This window comes from Diceros bicornis, chromosome 19 (genome assembly GCF_020826845.1).
Source record: "Diceros bicornis minor isolate mBicDic1 chromosome 19, mDicBic1.mat.cur, whole genome shotgun sequence".
Lineage (NCBI taxonomy): Eukaryota > Metazoa > Chordata > Mammalia > Perissodactyla > Rhinocerotidae > Diceros > Diceros bicornis.
In genome coordinates this window covers 30,559,280-30,580,209 of record NC_080758.1, presented here as the reverse complement: position 1 = coordinate 30,580,209, position 20,930 = coordinate 30,559,280, and the positions used below count along the sequence as shown (strand labels likewise).

The window sequence follows — 20,930 nt, the reverse complement described above, 5'->3', positions numbered from 1 at the left end:
TGTAGCAAAATAAATGAAATCACCAAGCACGTAGGGGCTGGGCTTAGAGTAGGTGCTCAGTAACTGGAGCTGCTATTGGTAAAGTGGACGACACGACCCAGCACAGAGCTTGGCACATGGCAGGTGTTCACCTGGCAGCTGCCATTAGAACAGGTGAGTGACCAGCACATCCAGGTGCTTGGTGATTGGGAAGGATGGTCAGGAATTAGATTCCAGGAAATCCAGGCCTGGAGCAAACAGCAGGGGGAGGAGCGGGCTTGGGGGCTTGGGGGCAGGTGTGGGCTTGGGCTGGGGTGAGGGGCATCTACCTCGGATGGTCTCAGACAAGTTGGCCGTCCCACGAAGAGGAGGGCCCCCCTGCAGGGTGACGTGGGCCACCTCGCAGATGACCTGGGAGCGAACATCCCCCGGGGCCAGCACCACCTTGGCTGTGCTGGAGACGTTGTAGGAAACGCCGTCTCCTTCTGGGTCCACGTTGGTCTGGGAGGCTGGGAGCTCATTCCCATTTTTGAACCATTTCAGGGTGATGTTTCTGGGGGAGAAGCCGTGGGACTCGCAGGTGAAGCTCACTGTCTGCTCAGGTGGGGCCCTCGCTGTGGGGCCCGATACCACGGGTGGAGAGGGTTTGGCTACAAAAGGAGCATTTATAAACAATAAACATGATTGTGATTATCATCACTGACCATAAGCATGTGACACTGTTAAGAACATTCACATACATTATTTTTAATCCTTCTAACTGTGGTGGGAGGGCGGGTCATCATCCTCATCTTACAGAGGAGGACACGCAGGTTCCCAGGGGTGAACTCTGAGGAAGGGGCATGGCAGACATGCAATTCCAGGCCTGAGTTCAAAGTCCACCTTCTTTGCTCTGCCAGATGATTTCCCACAAGTCTGAGCACAGGAACAAAATTACTGATGGGTCTCACTCTGTATTAAGTGTTCCTAGCTGGCCTCCTCTGGAAACCCTACCAACTTCAGAGAAAGCGTTTACAGAAGTAAAGGCAGGGGAGCAGTGGCATAGCGGGACCACCAGGAAAGCTGGAGCCAGGCTGGCCAGCCGACGAGAGGTGTGGCCGTGGCACATCCAAGTTCCTCATCTGTGAAATGGGGCAGCAGGCATCTCTCCTTCCTGGGGTTGCAGTGAGGGCTAAATCAGGCAATGGAAGCATTTTTGCTTTGAATAAAACAGAAGATGCTTCAGAGAAATAAACAAACACAGATCTGTCTTTAACCCAGACTTAATTTATATCCAGAGCTCTCCCTGCAGGTATTTATGAATTTACTCCATAGTTTTCTTTCTTTCCACTAATATTCCAGTAGGGTCTAATCTGTGCCATTCCTGAATTTGAAAGGGAGGGGGCAAAAGGATGTTTTTCGGAATCTGAGTTCTTCTTTTGGGTCAGTTTTGGGTTGAAAATAAAGATCGCTGATGCTGAGAAAGCCAAAGGTGGTTAATTTCTTAATCATTATTAAATTAGCAGACACACAGACACAGGCCTTTGAAGTAGGCAGAAGCACCTCCTGTGTCCTGAAAACATAAAGAATAAGTGAATCAAAAGTGAGGGCAGTTTCTCCCCGTAGAAGGGTCCCATAGGGTGTCTCTAAATTGGTTTTTTTTTTTGGTGAGGAAGATCAGCCCTGAGCTAACATCCGTGCTAATCCTCCTCTTTTTGCTGAGGAAGACCGGCTCTGAGCTAACATCTATTGCCAATCTTCCTCCTTTTTTTCTTTCCCAAAGCCCCAGTAGATAGTTGTATGTCATAGTTGCACATCCTTCTAGTTGCTGTATGTGGGATGTGGCCTCAGCATGGCCGGAGAAGCGGTGCGTCGGTGCGCGCCTGGGATCTGAACCCGGGCCACCAGTAGTGGAGCGCACGCACTTAACTGCTAAGCCACCGGGCCGGCCCTCTAAATTGTTAATTATTACACAACGCCTTCTGTAACCATTGGCAGACAGCAAATATTACAAATATTTGTGTTTGTAAATATTTAACTTGCTTCCTAAAGCTCATCAAACATTTTGAGGACAGAGTAAGGAGGTGTCGCTTGAATAAGTCAAGTCAGAAAAACACCAGCAGCCCCAAGGCCCCTATAGGGACTGTGATCAGTCACCATCTATGGAGAACATTACGGGAGCCTGAAGCTGGGCTGATCCCTCCAGGCCCCTCAACTCCTTAGTCCTCCCACCAGCCCTGTGAGCGAGGCCCCGGTGTGGTTCCATTTACAGGATGAGGCTCAGGGAGGAACAGGGCTGGCCAAGGGCACATGGCATTGTAAGGGGCAGAGCTCATCTCCCTGAACACACAACTGATTCATTTTAGCATCTCTGTAACCTTAGCCTCAGTGTCTGTTTCTGTACAAAGTGGATCAAAACACCACCCTGTAGATGGGTGAGGATATGTGTAAACACAGAGCCTGGTATATAGTAGATGCTTAATAAATAACACCTGTTATTATTATCACAAGGCGTGGTCACTCCTCGTTCTGAAACTGTGTATTTGATTTAGGTCAAACGAAAGCTTAGGGGGGCGGCCCCGTGGCTTAGCGGTTAAGCGTGTGCGCTCCGCTACTGGCAGCCCGGGTTTGGATCCGGGTGCGCACAGATGCACCGCTTGTCTGGCCATGCTGAGGCAGCGTCCCACATACAGCAACTAGCAGGATGTGCAACTACGACATACAACTATCCACTGGGGCTTTGGGGAGAAAAAGGGAAAAAAAGGAGGAGGATTGGCAACAGATGTTAGCTCAGGGCTGATCTTCCTCACCAAAAAAAAAAAAAAAAAATCTTAGCAGACACCAAGAAAAGTCTTGAATCCTGCTCGTGCAGGTGCCATGAAAAACCCAGTAGAAACTCCCAAATTATGATTCTCTCCCTCTTTTTTTAATAATCTCCACAGGAAACAAGTTTGGCAAATTGGCTTTCAAAATACACGGGAGATCATGGGCGTTTCCCTGCCGACCCGCTCTTTACAGAAAGCTGACATTCTGAGAGCAGGGAGGACAGGTTTTGTCAGTGACATCTTGGTGTGCTGAGGCACGGAGGGCTCAGGGCTGAGCAGTGAGTGTTTGGGGGGATTCCAGCCTGTTAGTCACACAGGTGTTTAAAGATGGAAGGTTTCCCCAGCAACGAAGCTTGGCTCTGAACAGGGTGTCTGGGCTGCCCGTCTTGGGGTGGAGAGGGCAGGAAGCCACTCTCAGCCCCAGGTGCTCCTGGGAGGGTGTCCTGGACACTCCATTCGGGCTTATATTCTTGGGCTCCAAACAGCTGTCACTGACACCTACTATTCTGAAGCACCTACACCCCCAAAAGCTGTTCTTGCAGCCCCAGCAGCAAGAGGGAGCCACCTTTGTCAGGGAAGAAAATCACCAGGCTCCTGTATTCCTCACCACATCCTGCAGAGGTTGTGTGATCACCCACCTTCTACAGGTGAGGACACTGAGGCCCAGCAAAGGGAACTGGGTCACACCTTGAAGTAACACCTGGATTTGGAGGTGCGACTCTGTGCTGGGTGATTTAGGGAGAGCACCTCAGATCCTTGCAACTCTTGTAATAGGAGTCCGCGATTATCCCCATTTTACAGATGGGGAAATTGGGGCCGACAGAAATGAAGGGACTCTCTCCTCCCCCCACCGTGTCCCAGGGGAACCTCCTGTGGCCCCCAGGCTTTCACGTCCATCACAGAGCAAGTGTCCTCCTCCATGACCCCACTGACCACCACCCTCTCTTCCCTCTGGGATTCCTGACTTCAAGCAATTACAGGAGGAGTCGCCTCTGGAGTGCCCAGGCCTGGGGACCCTGCAGCGATAAAGGGAGGACACGGGCTCCTGACAGCTGGTCTAGAACATGAGCTCTTGCTCACGCAGGGCCCCAGCACTTCTGGGAAATGCCTCCCCCTCCTCCTCCTCAGTCTGCTGAGCCAGGGTCGGGCTGCATGGTGTTGCTGGAGTGCAGCGGCCCCTCTCCGCTCTGTCCACACCACCCTTCCCAGAACTGCTCCCGTGAAGTGCTCAGTGAAGGACAACGTCACAGCAATGGGGGAGACTCCTGAGTGCTGTGACGTGTGCTGAGTCCTGTGTTTTAGGAACAGGTTCCACACGTCATGAGACTTTGCAGGATCTGTCTGATCGGGGGTTGTAAGGGTAGCCCCGCCTCCCCCACAGGACTTTTTTCCTAATGCTTATTGCTGAAGAACAGAACATACAGATTTTGAAGGAGAGCCTTGGTGCTTTCTCCACACTTGGACAAGCACAGAGGGGGCTGCAGAGCAGGGGCTGTGAGTCAGGCTGTTAGGGGTCCAATCTTGGCTCCCCTGCCTGCTCACCAGTCAGGTCCCCTCTCTGAGCCTCAGTGTCCTCATCTGTAAAAGGGTGACAGATGGCCCCTCCCTCACAGCACTGGCTATAGGAGTAAATGCTGTGACGGAGACACAGGTATGGCATGCTGCCGCTCCCTGTCCCCTCCCACCTCCCTCCTTTCTCGTCCAGGGCATTGTGTGGGCAGCAGCCTGGGGAAGAGGAGTGAGCCCTCTACTAGGAGGCAGCAGATCTGAGCGGCAGTGGAGCCACTTACTAGCTGTGATTATCTAGGCAAGGGACCCACCATTGGGACCTTCAAGAATATCTGCAAAATCAGGATAAAGCCACGTTCCCTGCCTATGTCGAGGGGTTGTGACACTTAGTTGCTACCACATCTAGGAGGGAAATCTGGCAATATCCACACAAATTAAAATATACACACCCTCTGACCTAGCAATGCCACCTCCAGTGGCGTCTTCCACATGAGTGGGTGGTGCGTGGACAAGGTTACCCCCTGCAGTGCTGTTTTACTAGCCCAAGGCTGGGATAATAATAACTATATCCATGGAGAGAAGACTGTAAAATGAAGGATGCTCTCCATATGCTGGATTTTATGCAGCTGTGGAAACAGTGGGCAGCTCTAGGTGCTGACATGGAATGCTTGATTGGGGAGAATGTGGCTGAAGGTGGGGAGAAGTTCCCAATCTCATCGGGCCTCAGGGTCTAAACTCGAGGGGCATTCTGAACCTTTGGGAAACCAATGAAAAGCATAAGTCTGGCTTCTTGTTCAATGGTTTGGTGTAAGTTTTTCTTCAGTGCCTGATACGCGACAGGCTCTTCCAGGGAAAGAGTGCTCAACACCAGGGCAGGAAGGAGTCTGCCGGGAATCAGAGCTGGGTTCTCAACTGATCCCCTCACTCACTGGCCATGTGACCGTGGGCAAGACCCCTGTCACCTCTTGGCCTCAGGCTCCCCATCTGTACATGGGGCGTGGGGCTGGATGGGTCTAAAGGTCCATTGTGCACTGATGTTTCAGAATTCAGGATCCTGGGCCTCTGGCAGAAAACCCTAAATGAGCATTTTTGCTATTTCAGCAGGGAACCCCTAAGTCATCCACATGGGGAACCTCTTCCCTGGGTGAGGGACATTCTGAGATGGCCCAGCTCTGTCCAGAGCCTTCAGTGACTGTGTGAGGTGGTCCCTGAATCACATGAGAGTTTTCTGGACACACAGCAAACACGCAACCTGTGTGCGTCTCCTCCAGCCGGGCTGTCAGAGTAAACAGAGAGTCTGGGCCTCTTAGGGATTCCTCTCAGTGTGATGTTTCTGAGGATGAAATGAAGAAACACACGTTCTCCCTCCCTGCCCTGCCTGGATTTCTCCTCACAGGAAGGCAAGAGGACGTGAGCTTCCTGGGAGAAGAGCCTTTGCCTGCTGTGTCCACTGCTGCTTCCACAGCACAGAGCAGAGCCTGGCACACAGTAGGTGCTCAGTTAGTGCTGAGTAAAGGAAGACTCGGCCACATTGAGGGGCACTCTCTGGGGGCAGGGGCGAGGTCTGGCCTTGTGACTGGGCGAGTCACTCAGACTTTCAGTTCCCTCCTCCCTGGAACAAAGGGCTGGACGGGATTGGAAAAGGCAAGGGCTGTGGAGCCAGGCAGATGGGGGTTCAGGCATTTCCCCCCATTTACCAGCTGTGGGGCCTTGAGGAACTAGCACGACCTCTCCAGGCCTCAACTTCCCTGATCTGTGGAAGAGGTGACATCAGATCATGAACATAAGCACCCACTGCCACACCTGATGCTTGCTGTTGCTCAAAGAATGGGGGGCGTTATTATTGACTTGTTGTCACACACCAGGGGACGAAGGAGGCCCACGCTGTACTCACCACTCACAGTGAGCTGGGTGCCTGGTCCAGACTTAAACTCCACGTCATCAGGGCTCCCTTTCTGGAACTTCACACAGTAGTAGATACCAGTGTCTGCTGGGGTGATGTTACTGATGCGGATGGAATAGTCCGTGGTGTTTCTCTTTGTGGTGTCTCCAACATTTTCTACTCGGGGGAAGTGGCCTCCTTTGAAACTGTAGATTAACTCCCGGCCTGGCCCTGTCCCCCTGAACCACTGGACGGGCCCCACGGGGAGCAGGGAGGTCAGGGTGCAGCGCAGAGTGGCCTTCTCTCCGGCTGCAACAGACACTGACTTCTCAGGCTGAATCACCTGCAGCTCCTCACCTGCCACTCCTGGAGGGAAACACAAAGCAGTTGATTTCTTCATCTTTATGTGACCCTGTAGGTTTTCTCAAGTGTTTATCAACAGCTTTCATTGACTGAGTGCACACCTTGAGAGGGCCTTGAGATCAGTACACTGCATGTATCATTACATGTAACCCTCACAACAAGCCTGTAATGTAAGTAAGACTGTAGTATAAATGAGGAAACTGAGGCACAGAGAGGTTAAGTGATGTGGCAGAGAGCGGGTTTGAGCTCCTGAGCCCTCTCTGGGAGTGTCATGTCTGAGCTGGGCTCTGAATTCAACTCTGAATTTACCAGGAAGGAAGGGCACAGTGCTCCTGACAGAAGGAACAGCCTGGGCAAAGGCTCAGAGGTGGGTGGGAGCATGGTGTTGGGGGGGCTGTACAAGGAGTTTAGATTGTGTTTTGGGCCTGGCCCAGGAAGCAGGCCCCAAGGGGGGAGTGGTACTCAGCAGCTGGGTGTGGTCCAGGCTGTGGAGCAGTGAGGTAGAACTTGGCCTTGAGTCCTGGCTCAGGGCTTACTGCCGCGTGACCTTGGCCATCACTCAAGCTATTGAGAAGACCCTAGGCGTGTGCTCGACACTGCCAAGCACCACATGAATGCAAGTGCTGCCCTTACTTTGTGCAGGCCCCTTTACTGCCCTCTGAGCCTTAGTCTCCTCATCTGTCAGTTCTATGACCATTTTGATGGATCTCTGGCAGGACCAAAGCACAAGCCTGGGCCGGGACAGCGTCAAAAAGAAGGTCTGGTCTTTGGAGTGGTCTGACCTGGTTTGAAACCCAGCTCGCTTTTTATTCACATGTGACCTGGCTTATCCATCAGTTGTGAGTCTCACTTTCTTTATCTACAAGATGGGTAGACACCCCTAGCTCTCTGCTTGTTCTGAAAAGAAAACGCGATCGCACGTAGAAATCACTCAGCACCAAGCTGGGCACAGGGAAGCTACTGTCATTACACGACGAATAAAGGAGGGAGGGTCTGTTGCTCAGACTTCACTCCCACCCACCCTTGCTGATGTTCCTGCAGGCCGGCCCGTGCTTGACGCTGGGGAGTCTCAGGAGGTGGACCCAGGTCAGGCCTCAAGGGCTCTGGGCTGGGCAGCTGGAAGGATCCTGGAGGTCAGTGAGTGGAGGGGCCTAAGCCCCCAGTTGGAGAGCACTGGGGCACGTGAGACAGGGCTCCGGGTAGAGGAGATGGGGGAGAAGGGCAGGACACAGCCAGGAAGATGACCAGGCAGGTGACGTTGCCGTGAGATGTGCTGCAGGTGCTCAGAGCAGGGCGCAGCCAGGGTCCTGATTCTGATCAAACTTGGGGGAGAAAGGACAGATCATGACCTTGGAGAAACGCAGAGAGAGAGAGGCAAAGAACCACAGAGACAGGCAGAGGGAGAGGCAGACAGCAGAGACAACAAAGTGAGAGAGTGAGACGGAGTTGGGGAGAAAAGAGAATAAGAAAGACAGAGACACAGAGAGGTGGCAGCCTAGTGTAGGTGCAGACAGGCCATCTGGTCTCTGCCTGGGCGTTCCCCTGACCTGCCATGTGACATTGCCCTGTCCTGACCTAGGCCACCTGTGCCTTGCACATCAGACAGGGTTGCACCCAATGCCCTGAGCAGCCCCCTCCAGCTCGGCTGAGACCTTGTGAATCTGCCCACCAGCCCACGGCCTGGCACCACCCTTCTGGCAGGGGCCGGGCGCCCAAGGGAAGGGACGTCCACGGACTCCAGTCTGCCCTCACTGCGGGCAAGCCCAGAGCCTCAGGACAGGCCTCTCATCCACCTGCTCGTTGTCCCAGCCCTGCCTCCCAGGCCAGGGACCGCCCTCATGGTGCAGGGGAAGGGACCAGAGTCCACAGAGGGCAGGGGCGGGGGTGGAGCTAGTGGCCGGGTGTGTGAGGCACACGGAGTACCCACAGAGGCAGACAGCAACCCAGAGACATCAGAGGCAGCACCAGCAGTGCCAACAGCATCCAGCCAGGAACATTCCCAATGGGTCTGCATTCCAGCATTGGGACTGGACAAACTGGGAAATGCCGCCTGGAGGAAGCACAGGTGCTGGGTGAGAGCACGGGTTCCCCGGTAGCCTGCCCAGCACCCACCCCGCCGGGCCTCATTCCATCTTCCATAAAGGGGGCAGCAGCATCCACCCCTCAAGACAGTCATGAGGACAATGACAGTTGAACGTGAGTCCCTGCCGCACAGGTGCTGGTTAAATTTTAGCTTCTGTTCCCATTATTATTACAGATACATTATTCATATACTAGATTTTCTCTAGATTGTCATAGTCCCCCCAACCAGGATGCAGGATCCACAAAGAGCTGTTCGCAACCCCCTGCTTAGAACACTGTCTGGTACACACCGGGCCTCAGTAAATATATGCTGAATGAACACATTAATGAATGAATGAAGGAGGGAGGGATTTGTCCTGCTCCTGGGCAAATCCCCTCTCTGAGCCTCCTTCCTCATCTGTAGATGGAGCTGCTATAGGCATATCTAGGAGACGGTGCAAACCCGGAGCCTGGGACTGCGCCTGGCCCACAGACGCACGTGACGAATGGCAGTTATCATCATCTTATCAATAACACCACACCGGGCTGTGAGTCAGCGGTCGGCGAGAGGAGCCGCGAGCAGGAGGGGAGGCTGCGGAACCGGCGGGCGGTGTGGGAGCCGGCTATTCTCGGGGTGCAGCCGGAGGCCTGCAATCACACCCTGGGAGGCGAGCAGAAACTCTGGAGTTGTGTAGGGCTGGCTCTCCCCCCCTTTTTTTTAGCTCCTCTTGAGCTGTCTCCACCAACTGCAGCCAGATTTAGGCGGCTTAATTAATTAGCTAGTGTTTATAAAGCGTTTGAAGAATTTTAAAAGTGCGACATCAGTGCCAAATATTATTTTAATCTGTGTATGTGTGTGTTTTTTCAGCAGAGAGTTTTTTCCTCACTTGCTTGCTTTTCTTTTTCTCTGCAGGTTCTGTTCTGGGAACCGGGCTTGTTAAAACTCACTCCTGGGGTTCCGGGCCTGGGGTCACCATGCTGGCATCACTGACAAAACCATTCCCTGTTCTCTCCTGCCCGCCGGGCAGACAGAGCGACTGTCCAGGGGCCTGAACCATCCCCTGGAGAGGAGGGCGGCTAGGCGGGCGTTCCCACACGCTGCTGGTGGGAGTGGACACTGGTACACCCTTGCGGGAAGCAGGTTGGCAGGAGGTCCCACAGGTGTGAAAGCTGTTCACCAGCCTTTGCTGGGCTGTTCCATGAGGACATCACCCCAAATACAGAGTGGGGTTCCCACATCACGATCTTGAAAAACTTGGAAAAAAACCCAAACGGCAAATGATAAGGGATGGTTAAGTGAATTACGGCCTAGATGGAATTAAGGAAGCCCTAAAAAGCCATCACCATGAAAACTGCGGTAATCTGGAAATTTTCACATGGCATAATTTTAAATGACATTGTGATTATGCAAGTAAAATCTGTTCATTGCAAAGCATTGAGAGAAAACAAAAAAGTATAAAAACAAAATAATAATCTCATAGAATACCACCAAAGATAACTTCAATCAACAATTTGATGTAGTTAAAATATGAGTGAATAAAAACAATGTAAAAATCATACTCGGATACCTAAAGATGTGTGCAAACATTCTGCTTCATTCATTTAGGTGTTCTGATAAAAATAAAAAATTGGAAATGTCCTAATGTCCAAGAAAAGATGACTAGTTGATCCCATGATCAACTCACATGACGACCAAGTCTACAGCCATGAAAATGACATATAGAATTATAATTATTGATGCAGAAATATATTATGAGATCAGAGTCAGTTACTGGGTGATAGATTCAGTGTGATCCCAAACTTCTAGTTCTGGAGCAAATGTATATACGATATTAAGGATTAGCAGTGATTAATTGTGAGCTGATTTACAAGCAATTTTGCTTTTACATTTTCTGTTTGCATTACTTGTGCAATAAAAAAAGAACGAAAAACTATGCTTTCAGTATGATCGTGACTTTGTAAAACAAAATAAAACTATATATAAATAAAAACTGCAGGGTATTGAACAAAGCTATAAAACACAACTCTCCTTGGACCATGAATCTAAAACTGATGGGTTTTTCTTTTTTTCTTTCTATTTTGGGTATTTTTCAGATTTTCTAAACTGGATGAACATTAAAGAATATTTACAGTATCTCATTTGGTAATAAGAAAAAGCTATACATGTAACATGTATGTTACATACGTGTTTATCAATTGAATGAACCTTCCCTCCAGGAATTCTGCCTGTTTTGTTCACTGCTAATTTCCCAGCTCCTGACACAGTGCTTGGCACAGAGTGATGCTCGATAGATATTTGCAGATCGACTAACCAATCGAATGTCTAGAGAAAAGGTCTAGAATGATCATGACCATAATGTTGAGGTGTGTTATGTCTGGGAAATGGGACCCAGGGGCGGGGGCAGGCATGGGGGTGGACACGTTTTCTACCTTATGCTAAACAATATATTGAAGTCGCTCTCTCCCTCTCTCTCTCATTTTTTTTTTTGTGAGGAAGATTAGGCCTGAGCTAACATCTGTTGCCAATCCTCCTCTTTTTGCTGAGGAAGACTGGCCCTGGGCTAACATATGTGCCCATCTTCCTCTACTTTATATGGAATGCCGCTACAGCATGGCTTGACAAGCAATGCATAGGTCCATGCCCAGGATCCGAACCCTCGAATCCTGGGCCCCCGAAGCAGAGCACACGAACTTAACCACTACGCCACTGCGCTGGCCCCTCCTTTTTTTTTTTTTTTTTTGCAGTGAACATTTATTGCTTTTTGAAAAATAGTAAAGTAATGAAATAAAACCTGTGAGTAGTTTTCTAATGGGAGAAGTCAGCATAGTGGGTGGAACAGCCCCGTCCATTTGCTGGAAGAGGAACCCAGTGTGCACAGGGGTGGTCAGCCATGGATTACCGGAATCTACCGCGCACCAGGCCCTGAGCTGAGGGCTGCGGGACGGCTGTGTCCCTGGCTTCATGGAGTTTGCACACAAGCGGAGAAGACAGACTTTAAGAATGTAACTCCAATGATTACATTTGGAATGAACCCCAACCCCTCAGACAAGTGACTCCGCAGGCATCTCTGACCCCACCTCCCGCCCCCTCCCAGGGACCCGCTGCTCGCACCACCCCATCTCCTCTGTCTTCCAAGAACAGGCCAAGGAGGGGGAGAGATGCAGTAAGACGGGGCTGAGAACCGACCAACGGGCTTGGAAAAATATATTCAATGTTTTTTTTACAACGTTCACATGTGGCTTTTGAGATTGAGAAAGATGAAAACACTTTTCATCAGAAGTGAAAAAACAAGCATAGATGCTTCTCTAATAGAAAAAAAAATCAACTTAGAACCGAAACTTGCTGGGAGGGAAACAGGCGGCTGTGATCCCCGAGTGTGAATCCTCCAGAAGCCTGCCTCACCGGGGCGCAGAGGCAAAGCTGAAACGCACATTTCCTAAGAGCCGGCCTTGCTCAGACCGGCGCTCACTGCCACTCGCTTGGGGGCCTGCCTGTCCCCTGGAAGCAGCAAGCCACCAGGGCCGGGGCCTTGGGATGGGGTGAAGGCCACCCCTTAGATTTCCACAAACTCAAGGAGCCCAGGGCTGGGAGCCTACGGCTGGAGCTCTGGCCGTGCCCGGGGCTCAGCATCCCAAGACGGCTCGAATGACACCCCGGCTCCCACAGCAGGGGCAGCTCGGCGTGCCCCTCCCAGACCACGATCATTACTGGCCGTCCCCGGGGCTGCTGGTTTATCACCCCACGCACACAGCACCTCCTCAGGGGCCGCCTTTGGCATCTTCTGGGTTACCATTTGATGGCCGTGTGTTAGAGCACGTAGTGCAGGAGTGTGGCTGAAAGAGTACGCACACAGGAATGAAATAGAGCAGATGCGGGAGTGTGTACACACACGCACAAGTGTGCCGAGTGCAAGTATTCACACACACTTATGCAGGGGTGGACCAAGCAGGTGTGTTCGCCTGTGAGCATGTGCAAGAGATGATGCGTGTGTGCAGGAATGTGTGACAGCGCAGCTCAGGAGTGTGTCTGAATGGGGGCCAGGGAACAGGGGCACGAGCGGGTGTGAACTGTGCGCAGCAGAGAATGTGAATCGCGGGCGGCCTGGGTGTGTGCGAGCATGTCGGTGGCATGAGAGGGTGTGTCCGTGCCCGAGGGTGTGAACAGATGTCTGGGAGGGGTGTGAGCATGGAGGTGCATGTGAATGTGTGTGTGGGAAGGGGAGTACAGAAGGGGCAAGCACGTGAGTGGGATGTGTACACGAGTGTGTGTGTGTGAGGAGGGAGAGCACGTGTGTAGAGGGTGTGTGCGCAGGGAGGGCATGTGTGCAATGGGAGCAGTGTATGCATTAGTGTGCATGTGAGGGTGTGTGCCGGCATAAGTGCTGGGGAGCACTGTCTGTGTACCCCCCGTGTGTCCAAGCACCCGTGTCTGTGGGTGTGCCCAGCTGTGAACGTGCCCGGCACAAGGATGGTGAGAGAAGAAGGGGGGGAGAGACACTCCCCTCAAGTCTGCCATCTGCTCCGGGTGGGCACGGCCCCACGTGGCCCCGGCACAGGGCACTGCCCTTGACAGGAGACAACCTTCGCTGAGCACCCTTACTGTGTGCGAGCCCCAGGGCACGGCGGTGGAGGGGCCAGCCCGGAAGCGCCCGCTGGAGCTGACCAGGGCAGGGCGCCCGGGGCTCCCACAGCCACAGGCAGGCACTGATTCTCCTCTGGAGTCAGAATGATTCATTCATGCCCTCTCAAACCTCTCTCTGCTGCCAGGCCCTGTCCTAGATGCCACAGGACACAGAGCTGAGTAAGATGGGTCCCTGCCTTGGTGGGGCAGAGTCTGGGACACAGACAATGACCACATGCAGGGTGATCAGTGAGCAAGAAGAAGTTTGGGGATGGGGTCCTGCAAGAGGGGTGAGATCTGGGAAGACATCCTGGAGGTGGTGGCCCCTGAGCTGGGTCTTGAAGACTGACATAGGCTGGGGAGAAGGGAAGGCATTCTAGGAGGGGGGAACCACATAAGCAAAGGTGCAGAGGGGAGAAAAGGGCTCTGCGTAGTCCAGGGACCAGGGCAGAGTCCCTGGGACATGCTGGTTGGCTGTGAGCAAGCTGGGATAGGGCCAGCCTGGGACTAGGCTAACCTGGCACCTTAAAGGACGGCTTCATTTGCCATCCGAACAGCAGGCTGTCACCAGGAGCTATCTACCGGTACCACCGGATAAACCCATTGGGTGGAGACGCCCCAGGTGCTGCGGTAGAAACCACCATCTGCATTGAAGTGAGCACAAATGGGGACGCATGTGGTCTTGCAAAAAAAAGTGGGGGTGGGCCCAGCAGTCCAGGGTACTCTCCTCTGCCCTCACTCCAGGCAACTCTGAGAACTGGGCACTGGGCCATATCCCTGCAGGGAAAGGGTAGACCCTGGTAGACCCTCCAGGTAGCAGGTAAACTCCTAAAGTGCTTAGACAGCCCAAAGTCGGGCTCTGGGGCCACTTGTCCCTAGTGGGGTGACTAGGCAAAGTCACTTTTCTCCAAGCCTCCACTTTCTCACTGTAACGAGGGGGTACCACTGTCTCTCTCCCAAGGGCAGATGTTCAGAGGTTAGAAGAGCTGGACTGGGAACTGTACATTTCCTCAACTCCCCTCTCCCCATGTCCCACATCCCATCATCAGCATATCCTGCTGGCTCAACTTCCAAGATATGGCTAGACTCCGATCTCTTCCCACCACCTCTACTGCACTGCTGTCCCTCACCTGCATCCTTGTCTCAGCTTCCAAACTGGCCTCCCCGTCTCCACCTCACCTCTCTCCAACACACACTACCCCTGCAGCCAGAGGAGCCTCTAAAACCTAAGCCAGGTAACATCCTTCCGTTTCTCAAAACCCTCCTGCAGCCCCCACTGCACTCAGTGTGAGACTCAGAATCCTTCCAGTGGCCCCCAGGGCCCTACAGCCTTGGTCTCAGTCAGGCCAGATTCTCCACTCACCTCAGGGCCTTTGCACTTGCCATTGCCTCTACCTGGCACTCTCACCCCCCAGATATCCACACTGTGGCTCCCTCCTTAAGGGAGCCTATCTAGACGCTCTCCCTGGCCACATGTATAAACTGCTACCCCCCTCAATGCCCCTGGCTCTGCTTTATTCTACATATCACCCACCACCTGACACATTATGTAGGAATTTGTCAATTTCCTTAGTGTCCATCTCCCTCCCTAGACTTACTTACAAGCCTTTCAGAGCAGGGACTTAGTCTTGTTCCCTGCAGTACCTGCCAGGTTTATACCAGTGCCTGGCATTGGCTGAACCTATGTTCTGGTTTGGATTCTAACTCTGCCGTTCACGAGACCCCAGGAAAAGTCTTAACCCCTCTGGACCTCTGGTTTCTCATCTGTAGAATGCTGACGATGATAATAATAATAACACTAGGGTTGTTACAGGATGACAGGGGCTAATGTGTGTGAAGGGTTCAGCGCAGAGCCTGGGGCACGGCAAGCACTCAGCGCAGGGCAGCCATCACCTGCAGCGGATACGGAAGGATGAGGGGATGACAGCCGATCACAGCCTTAAGCCTGAGAAGCTAAGGATTCTCTGAGGCAGAGCCAGCTCTGCTCCAGCGTATCCAGGAGACCACTCGGAGCCGGACCTGCGAGCAGGCTGAGCACAGTGTTGGCAAGGAGGCCGGGAGGGCCAGAGGCCCTGTGAGTGTTTGCTGGGTGTAGACCGGGCCTGGAAGTGAAGAAGTGTTTGCAAAGTGGGAGGGAAGAACTATCAATATGTGTGTGCTGTAAGCACCCTTCATATTTACCAGGCCTGGGGACCAGATGAGGCTGGGAGAGCACGTAGGGACACTAACATCCACCATCCACTGTGCTTGGTGCCTCAACAACCTAAGAACCTTCTTCCCACCTTCCCATTTTGCAGATGGAGAAACTGAGGCCGGGCAGTGAGGTCTAGAGAGGCTGAGAACCCAGGTGGCGTCCTTCCAACCTCCAGGCACCACCCGTTCCTCTAGGACAGGCCCTCGGCTGCCTGCCATGCTCTCGTGGATACAATGTGTAGACGAAGCCAGATAATGGGAAGCCCTGATTTAACCGTCTCGACAGCCTAGGGAGGCGAGTGCTGTTGTCACCAGCCCCTTCCTACAGGTGAGGCAGCTGAGACCCTGAAGGCAGGGAGGGGACAGAGGCAGGTCTCAAACACAGACTTCTGCCATCGGAGCTCGTATGCGATCACTTCTCTCTGCGACAGGGTCCCCTCCAGCTCAGGCTGCTGGATTGTCAGGCTGCCAAGGATGCGCACACATTTTCCCAGCTGAGATAAAGCCCCCTGAAAAGCAACACGCATTTATTAAACGACATTTGCCAAGGCTTCGGCACACTCTGCTGCCGACAGCAGACAGTCTCCGGATGAGATTTCTCCCCAAGCTGACACTATTCATTGATGCCTGTTATAGCGCTTTTTGCAGCTTGCAAAAGCACGTTCCACAGCTCTTGATTCCCTTAACCCTACGTAGTCCCCGTGGGGGAGGAAACAGGGGTAGCATTTCCATTTTGCAGATGGGGAAACTGAGGCTCAGAGCAGGAAAAGACACTTGCTCTGGAGCACGCAGCCAGCAAGTGGCACAGCCTGGATTCAAACTCAGGAACATGCTCCAAAGCGGGTGCCCCCTCCACCGCCTCCCCTGCGAGAGAGGGGGTCTGGGGTGTCATCAAGACAAACAGTGAGCCGGGCATCCAGGCTGCAGCACCACAGCTGGAAGGGACCCACAGGAGAGCAGTCACGCTGAGCCTCCACTTCGCAGAAGGGGAAACTGAGGCCCAGAGGGGCAGCGTAGGGGGCTTCAGGTCTCCCGGCTGGTAAGCGATGGAGCAGGAACTCCACGTGCTCTTTAGAGCCCAAACGTAAAATGATGACCACACGACAACAGCAGTAATAGTAATGACGGCTAACGAGCATTGAGCACCGACACTACCAGGAGCACGACAGGCCTCACCAAACCTCTGCAGGGACCCAGCAAGACGGGGCTGTCAACACCCCCATTTCAGAGGACGAGACTGAGGCTCAGGGAGGTAGGGCCACTTGGCCAAGGTCACGGGGCTGCGGAGCGGTCTGACTCCACCTGTGTCCTCACCCATCACACCAGACGGCTGTGCAACGAAGGACCCTCTGGGGCAGGCTGACCCCCGAAGCGGGCCCTCCAAACCAAACCCCGGCCAAGACAGTGTAGCATTGTGTTACATTTCAGGGTTTGCTTGCTCATCTCGTTGTCTACACCAGGGCAAGCAGTTTTGTGGAGCCAGAATTTTAAGTATAAATTCCGGGGTGTCTTGGCCGCCTCCCCTACCCAGGCTGGCACTGATGTTTTTGTGCTTCCTGATATTTTAGGGAGCCCTGTGACAGTGCGATGGGCAGGGGTCTGCGGCGTGGTTGTGGCCCTGGTAGTTAGGACACAGCTCTGCTCTGGGCCCAGGGGTAGTGCCTGTGTGAGATCATGGCTCTGAGCCCCCTCCTAAAATGGGGATCTCAGTACCCACCTGCTCCTTCATTCAACCAATACATATCAACCTGACTGCTGTTGCCAGGCCCTGTGCTAAGGCCCCTGGAGGCCCAGCAGTGAATAAGACAGACAGAGTCCCCACTCTCATGTAACTTATATCCTAGTGGGGAAGACAGGGCTGAAATAATGAAGCCAATATAGAAATGGCCGGGAGTGCTGGGAAACAAACAGATTTGGCGCCATGATAGATAACAAGGGGAAATCTCTTTTAGAATGGAGTGGTTGGGAAAGGCATCTCCGAGGAGGTGAGACTGTAGCTGAAACCCGAAGGGAGTAAAGGCTCGGGAAGGTGTTCCAGTAGGAGAGGACAGCAAGTGCAAAGGCCCTGAGGTGGGAAGGAAGCTGGTGCATATGAGTGCCAGAGAGAAGGCCACTGTGGCTGAAGCCCATGGAGGAAGGAGAGTGTGGTGTAAGATGAGGCTGGAGAGAGAGACGTGGTCCAGAAAATGCCATGTATCATGGATCATGGTAAGCAGTCTGATTTTATTCTACAGGGTGTGGGAGCAACTGAGGAGTTTGGAGCAGGATCAAAGAGGACTGGATTCACTCTAGCTGCTATGGGTGAAGAGCCAAAAGGGGCAAGAGGGGGAGCAGTGAGGAGGATGCTGCAGCACTGAGGGGCCTGGGCTCAAATCCTAGCTCTGCATTTACACGCTGTGTGACCTCAGGCAAGTCACTTCACCTCTCTGAGTCTCAGTCTCTTCACCTGTCCAATGGGTATGATAACAGTTCCCATCTCACAGAACTGTGGTGAGAATGAAATGAGATAATGTGCAGAGTAATGATCCTATCACATGGCCCGACATGTTCAATGTCAGGTGCTCAAGGACCAAGATCCTACTTGGTCTGGCCCTGACCTCTCCTAACGCCCCCACCCGTCTCCCTTCACTCCAGCTGCATGGACCTCCTTGCTATTCCCAGAACACAGCAAGCTCATTCCAGCCTCAGGGCCTTTGCACTTGCTATTCCTCAGTGTGGTGTGCTCTTCCCCTGATAGTCCCACAGCTCCTCCCTCAGTTTTATTCAGGCCTCTGCTCCTGGGAGGCCCTCCTCTGTCCCCACTCCACCTTCCATCCCCTCGTCCTGCTTTAGTTTTCTTCACGGCACCTGTCTCCACCTGACGTAACGTTCCCTTGGGTCTGTCCTGTCTTCTCACTAAAGCGTCAGCTCTGTGAGAGCAGGAGTTTTTGTCTGTCTGGTTCACGGTCCTACCCCCAGCACCTAGAGCCACCCCTGGCATAGAGGAGATGCTCAAAAATATCTGTTGAATGAATATTTATAAATGACCATAATAAGGACAGCAAAGTGGTTAAGAGTAAACTGAGGCTTGGATCCGGCTTAACTCTCACTGGCCGTGTGGCCTTGGGAGGACCCAACTTGGCTTTGGGGAGCCTGGTTTCCTCATCCGCAAAATGGGGGTGAAGGACTCCACACTTTCTGGCTCATTAAGGATTAGACAACGGCGCACATCAGGAGATGCACATCAAAGAGTTGACCAATGAAACGATCCCAATGTCCAGCGTTTGCTTTACGATACTCGCCCAGCCCCTGCCCCCAGCAGGGTGAGGGGAAACAACAACGGCAGGTCAGCGCTGAAGCTGGGTTCGCCTGCCACCCCTTCTCATTTTGTGTATGTTTGAAATTTTCCAAAATAAAAAGACAAGGAAGAGACAGCACGGATTCAAGGCTCAGCTAAAGCCCAGCACGCAGTGCACTATTTCCTTCCACCACGGGCTTCCGTTTCTGGAGGACACTGTCAGCTTTGAAGAATGGGGGCAACAGAGCCGGCCTGGCATCGTCACCCCCCCCCCCACTCCGGCGTCCCTCCGGGTTGGAGGCTCCTCGCTCACTCTTTCAGTCTCTCTCCTGATCCGGCACCTGATCTCCCTCAGCTCCTAGCGCTAATCTGCAGCCATCTAACACCCTGCGCCCCCAAATGGATGTGCCAGGAAATCTTACAGACACAAAGAACCAATTTGTATCCTTTCTGACTTCCACCTCGCTGTTTTGCATCTCTCTGGACGGAGGGCCTGGCAAGACACCTGGCAGGGAAGTCCACCCTGCGGAGGGCTCCCGCAGAAGAGCTGTCCCAGGAACGCCCCGAGTTAACAGGAACACAGTTCCAGCTGTGAAAACAGACGCTTCCTTCTCCAGCATGGGACGGAAACACATCTTGGGAACACCCGTCACCTCTGCCACCGGGGAGAATACACTGATTGATGGAAATACGAGAGGAGCACCAAGAGAGAAGGATGCCAGCACTGCTGGGCCTCAGTTTCCCTATCTGCCAAACAAGGCTAACTGATGTCTAGTTAGCATGGGCTCTGCAGTCAGGCTGATCTGGGTCATCATTCTGACTCTGCCACTTATTGTGTGGCCTTGGGCTAGTCGCTCTGCCTCTCTTGTTTTCCCACTGGTCAAATGGATTTGATAATAACTGTGCACATCACCCAGGGTAACTGTGAGTACTACCGGGAGACACACACCAAGTGCTGAGCCCAGTAAGTGGCCGGAAATGATGGTTCCCATTATTATTACTTTAGTATTTTCCCACGGAATGTGGGATCCTGTCAGATTTTTAGCTTTAATGATGGAAACTTACTGTACAGCCCACTTTTTAAAAGCCTTGGCCTGGACGACAGAGGGCTTGGCGTCCCACCCAGGCCTGGCCACGGGTCTGTGTGTGAGCCTGCCAGTCCCTTCCCTTCTCGGGGCTGCAGCTTTCTCCGTGGCACAATGAGGCACTAGACGGATGGCTCTCAGGCCCCCTCGGGCTCTCCGGGGCTGGGAATCACAATTCCAGACCTGTGCATCCGGACAGAGACACCTAGAGGCAGGCTGTGCCCGGGCGCTCAGTCTCGGTAACTGACAATTCAATCACACTCGCTCGGTTTCCACTCAGCCTGTCCATCCCCCATAACAGCCACAGGAGAAACATCAGGCAGGATGACTTTCACTCCCTTAAGAGCTTTCGTTGCTTTGTGAGGACCCACTACGTGCTGTGCAGGGAGCTGTGCTAGGTGCTTTCCAGAAGTCAGTCCCCTTTCATGGGTGAGGAGATCCAAGCAGACAAAGCAAGGATGCTGACAACAGCGGCTGACAGGCACCAAGCATCCACCACAGCCAGGCTGGCTTCACACATTACACACGCACTGACTGACTTCATCCTCCAAACAGAGCTGTTGATGTCATCTCTCTCTTCCAGACAGGGAAACCAAGGCACAGGCTCAGTAAACTGTCCAAGTCTGTAGTGGAGCTGGGATTCGCACCCTGGGGCCTGGCTCCACGCCTGCGACTCAGCACTCGGCTGTCTGTGTCTCCACATGCAGAGGCTACACGATCCCAAGGTTGCAGAATCACCATGCCAACCAGGTGTGAGCGTTGCAGGTGTGTGCATACGGTGACACAACAAGGAGAAAGCAGTAAGCAGCCTCAGCAGGGCAGATAAAATCCTGAGGGCAGGGTTCAGAGGAGGAAGAGACCCCTTGGAATATGAGGCAGCACAAACTGGACCATGAAGGACGAGTAGCATTTGGACATACGAAGACAAGGAGATACAGGGAAGGGCCTCTCTGATGGCAGGAACAGCATAGGCAAAGGTACAGAGATGAGAGAGTTTAGCTGAGGGCATGGGCTTGTACAAACGCATTTCCCAAACTGGGTTAGGCCGCGTGTTAATGGGTATTATATAAACGAAACGCCTCTCGTTCATGTTTGGGGAACCTGGAGTAAAATAGGTTCCAACTTGGGATTCTAAACTGCGGGACTTCTCAGGGTC

The 20,930-nt window shown here is 52.9% G+C and overlaps 1 protein-coding gene across 2 annotated transcripts in view; it reads right to left on the bottom strand.

Annotated features, from left to right (window-relative positions):
- The window catches only part of SIRPA (signal regulatory protein alpha), a 42,156-nt gene that overhangs the window by 16,856 nt on the left and 4,370 nt on the right, over nucleotides 1-20,930 (bottom strand). For both annotated transcript variants that reach the window (XM_058563059.1, XM_058563060.1), the window contains exons 3-4: nucleotides 6,187-6,540; nucleotides 309-629 (exon numbers count right to left, since the gene is read on the bottom strand). In XM_058563059.1, coding sequence (XP_058419042.1) covers nucleotides 309-629; nucleotides 6,187-6,540 — 675 coding nt within the window. The remainder of the gene's footprint in view (nucleotides 1-308; nucleotides 630-6,186; nucleotides 6,541-20,930) is intronic.